The 4,356-nt window shown below is 36.3% G+C and overlaps 1 protein-coding gene across 1 annotated transcript; it reads right to left on the bottom strand.

Annotated features, from left to right (window-relative positions):
• Window positions 1-200: 200 nt before the first annotated feature.
• Window positions 201-2,041, bottom strand: LOC110799590 (NAC domain-containing protein 100). The gene is made up of 3 exons (XM_022004873.2): window positions 1,489-2,041; window positions 1,096-1,373; window positions 201-995 (listed from the first exon to the last, which is right to left on the bottom strand). The coding sequence occupies exons 1-3, from the start codon at window positions 1,676-1,678 to the stop codon at window positions 435-437; spliced, it is 1,029 nt and encodes a 342-aa protein (XP_021860565.1). The 5' UTR covers window positions 1,679-2,041; the 3' UTR covers window positions 201-434.
• Between the last annotated feature and the right edge of the window lie 2,315 nt (window positions 2,042-4,356).

Raw genomic sequence — 4,356 nt, 5'->3', positions numbered from 1 at the left:
TCAATTACATTCAAAGACTACAAGTCTACAACCAAATGAAGATATAAAAAAAAAAGAAAAAAAATTAAGGCTAGACAAAGGGAAATGATAAATCCAAGGAAGAATTTCACTTCTTCCAAGGAAATCACCTTTAAAAAAATGTGGATTTCCTTGGAAGAAGTAAAATTTTCCTTGGATTTATCACTTCCCCTAGACAAATGTTATATTGTATGCTACCAGCTAAATTATATTACAGAATATATTGCATATTTGATCTGTATCCTTAATTGGATTCAGTAAATTTCTATACATCAAATTATCTAATACAAATCCTTAGTAATTTAGAGTGGCAATCGAAAATTTTATCACTTTTTTTAATTTTTTTTTTCTTTTCTTCATTTTAGGTCCTAATTTCATCTATGATCACCTCCTGGCTCCAGCTATATGGTTTTCCTTCAGTACCAGAGAGTATCCAAGTCGACAGGCCCACCGGAAGTCGACGGTCCATCATGATCGTCAAACGCCCTCCTGCTGATATCGTAATTCGAAACAACTGAAGAAATTTCAGCATTCATGTCACTGCTTAATCCAGTATCCTGTGATGCACTATAATTAACCACCTCTGTTTTCATGCTCTGTTTCATCTCTGTTCCAAGGATAGTCTTGAGTATATGTTGATCTGACATCATGTAATTCCCAGAATAATTCCCTGTTTGTGATGGGAAATAAGAGAAATAGGGATTATCACCCGTATTATTCGACTTGTAAGGATTGCTCATTAGCCCTTCAAAAGAGGTTTGATTAGTGTTTTGGTAATGGGCAGTAGTTGTTTCCATTTCCATGGGTGGGTTGGAGAAGCAGGGCACGTGAGGAGCACCATAACTGGTGTTGTAATCCATCAATGGCGGCAAATTACTCGAAGGGTTGAATTCAGACTCTTGTTGTATTATTCCATGGAAAGGGATTTTCTTTCCTGCTGCGCTCTTTTGGAAAACCCTGCAGATCACCCATTCATTCTGCAAAAATGACCATTAATTCATGTTAGTAATAATAATAAAACAGTGGAAACAAAACAGGGGAAAACAGAGAGGAATATATGAGTTAATTAGTGATTACTTTGGCATTAGAAGGTAGGTTTTGAAGAGAGGATTTCCCTTCGAGTCTGTATTCATGCATCACCCAGTTTGATTTCTCGCCTTTTGGGGCTCGACCCTTGTAGAAAACTAAGGTTTTCTTCATACCAACAAGGGATTTCCCCCTGTATATTTCCTTGTCTTTACCAGTAGCTTTCCAATAACCTGCTTCAGTTGCCCTATTTGTTCTTAATCCTGTTGGGTATTTTCTGTCCCTTACACAGAAGAAGTACCATTCTTTTTCTCCCATTTTCGCCCTCTCTATAGTCAATAATCAATAATCAATAATCAATAATCAATAATCAATAATCAATAATCAAAACAAAACAAATTTCAGTTTAAGAAATTGAATCAAGATATGATGAAGAAAACATACTTGGTAAATCCCAAGGTTCACACTTGTTCAAATCAACCTCTCCAATAGCTTTAGCTGAGAAATTGATGTCAACAACTTTTGGTGCTAAATAATGACTGATCAACTCCTCATCGGTAGGGTGAAATCGGAATCCGGGAGGTAACTCCATTGGTTCATGATCATCACCATGAATAACCACCATCTTTTCCATTTTTGCCTCTCTTCCTTATAACTTTACCAACCCTAGAGAAAATTTTCTCTAATTCTTAACAAGGAGTACCTCTTTTTCAGCAATTGGGTATTTTGATCAACTACTACCAACTCCTACAAATTCCAATAAACAGCTAATCTTTGGACAAAAATTAGAGATTTCAACTCCAAAATTAATGAAAGAGTACCTAGAAATCCTAAATTCTTCCAAATAATGAGTAATCAAACAAGACTAATCAACCTTTTTATCTTTTTTCTTTTTTAATGAAGATCACTGAAAAAAAAAAGAGGAGAAGAACTGAAGAAGTAAAATACAAAGGTGGGAAAAAAATTTGGACTTGAAAAAATGAAAAGGGTGTTATGAAAAATTGCATAATTGGGCAGAAAACCCCCCTAAATACTGGTGGTTTCTGAGAAGGGAGAGACGTGGGATGCAAGGAAGCTTTCTGATTTGCTGATATTTACATATTTAACTTTTTTTTTGTATTTCAATTATTTTTCTTTTAATTACTGTTATTATTGTAAAATTAAGAAATTTTTTAATTATTAATTTTAGAATGAAAATTAAAAATAATCTGACCAGAGCCAACTCATCTGTTAAGAAATTCCCAGATGTACAAAATATTAATTACTAAAAGTTTGACTTTTGATGTACCCTTCATGGACTAATTAATTAATTAATTAGATTAAAAGAATAAGATTAAATATTTTTAGATATAATTAAATATTACGGATGACATCAGCATGAATCAGGACAAAAGGAAGGAGGCTTTTCAAACACTTTTATTGGTTGTTTTTATATGTGTAATAGCTAGAATCATCCAATATTCTGCCCATCAAAATTAGATAATTCCAAACAATGCCTTAATTTTAATTTTAAAATTTTCAGAAAATCTTTCTAAATAAAAGAAAATTTTTCTAAACAAAAATAGGAAAAGAAAAAGAAAATGAGAAAAAAATACCCCCCCAAAATATTCTCAGTGAAGCTTCTAAATGTCTTTTTTAGTTAAAAAGTGAATAAAATAAAAGTAGTTTTATTTATTTTTTTCTAAAACAAATTGACGAAAATGGCCCTCCAAGTGTCTTATTGCAGAAGTACTTGAAAAAATCGTCCGTCGCAATCTGCTTTCATTCTTTGAAACTGTTAGTATTGATAACAGACTATTTAGCAACTAGCTCTCAGATTGGGACCAAGTCTTGTTATTCCACTAATTTCACTTTTCTTATAATGTTAATGACGGTAATTAACCAAAAGAAGAAATTAAATATATGAAGGTGTTTGTTGGAGACGGTGGTGGAGCCAGAATTTTTGAATAGGGGTGTCGACATTTTTGAATAAGGTGTCGACATGTTAATAAAACAATTAGTTGGTCCGTATTAATTTACTTTTTCTAATAAATATAAGGTATAAACGTTTTTTTACAAAAGTGGGTGATTGGCGGTCCACCCTTGACACCACCTGTCTCCGCCACTGGTTGAAAATAGTAAATCACTCTTAAGTGGGGTTGTTATTATCATTGATACTTCTAAGTTCCTAAGTGCAAAAAAGGGGAAAAAAAACAAACACACACACACACTATTCATTGTAATTTGTGTTGTTCCGGTGTTGTAAATATGGAAACAATGGGCTTCGAATGAAGGCCCTTTTGTATGTGTTGAAGATCTTGCTTGTTTGAATGAGTAGAGTCCGAATTCACCTGCACAAGAGCAAAGTCACTAGCCTCGGGGGTGTTTTCGAGGAAAGCCCCTCCGATGCCTAAGTAAGAACGATGCTCGGATTCTAGAGAGAAGTTCTCTAGAAGAGTAGTCTTAAGGCGATAAATTGGACGTACCTTGAGGTGTGAGCCTTGGCGGCCTATTTATAGTGTTTGCATAATAAATGCCCATAGGTCATTTATTGCTTTTGGGCCTTGGGCCTTGATGGATGGCTGACTAGCCATTGGTAGGTTTGATGCTGTTTGTTTAGAGCCATTGGGCTTTGGACTTAGTGGCCCAATTGAGAATCAATTGGGAGCCCAAACAACATGCCCCCCAGACCCGGTCCATTTAGAATTAAATGGGTGGGTTTCCAGCTGTCAGAAGTCCGAAAGTTCCCTTTCTTTTTTGAAAAGGGATGACTTGCATTGATGACAAGTGTTGGGAGTTGTATTGTGTCGTGGAGATCGTGGGTTGAGGAAGTTGATGCGCCCTTTTTCTTTTCTATAAATACTGGGTGCTTTGCTCTTTTCGAACTTTTTACTCCTTCTTTCAAACCCATTCTCTCTCTAAATTCCGGCGATCGCAGTGCAATTTGCTTCTTCAGATCTACGAAATTCGGCCAACTTTAGACTTCGGGAACTTGTGTTGTTCGCTTTATCGGCGAATTCCGCTTCGGAAAAAGGTAATTTGTTTCTAAGTTCTCCTTTTTTCTTCGTTCTTCCTTCTACCCCTCAATCTAAACCCTAGATCGAGATTTCGCGACCATGGCAAAGAATAGGGGCAAAAGCAAGTTCGTCGTTGGCTCCTCTAGTGAGAGGGAGAACGTGCCTTCGGGGAGGTTACCGAAAACTTCGAGGGGTCGGCCTTCGGCGAGGCCGTTGGAGAAGCGTTCGATTGGTTGGGATGCTTCCGAAGATGATGTAGTTGGTGGGTCTGGCGTGTCTGAACGCGCAACCTCTGGTGAGAGAGCTGGCTTTTCGG

The sequence above is a fragment of the Spinacia oleracea genome, chromosome 5 (genome assembly GCF_020520425.1).
Source record: "Spinacia oleracea cultivar Varoflay chromosome 5, BTI_SOV_V1, whole genome shotgun sequence".
Lineage (NCBI taxonomy): Eukaryota > Viridiplantae > Streptophyta > Magnoliopsida > Caryophyllales > Amaranthaceae > Spinacia > Spinacia oleracea.
This window is presented reverse-complemented; position numbering and strand designations above follow the sequence as displayed.

Coding starts and splice junctions, on each gene's coding strand:
- LOC110799590 (XM_022004873.2), bottom strand. CDS start 1,678: ATGGAAAAGATGGTGGTTATTCATGGTGATGATCATGAACCAATGGAG. Junction 1,374..1,488: donor TGAACCTTGGGATTTACCAA/GTATGTTTTCTT, acceptor TATTGACTATAG/AGAGGGCGAAAATGGGAGAA. Junction 996..1,095: donor ACCTACCTTCTAATGCCAAA/GTAATCACTAAT, acceptor TCATTTTTGCAG/AATGAATGGGTGATCTGCAG.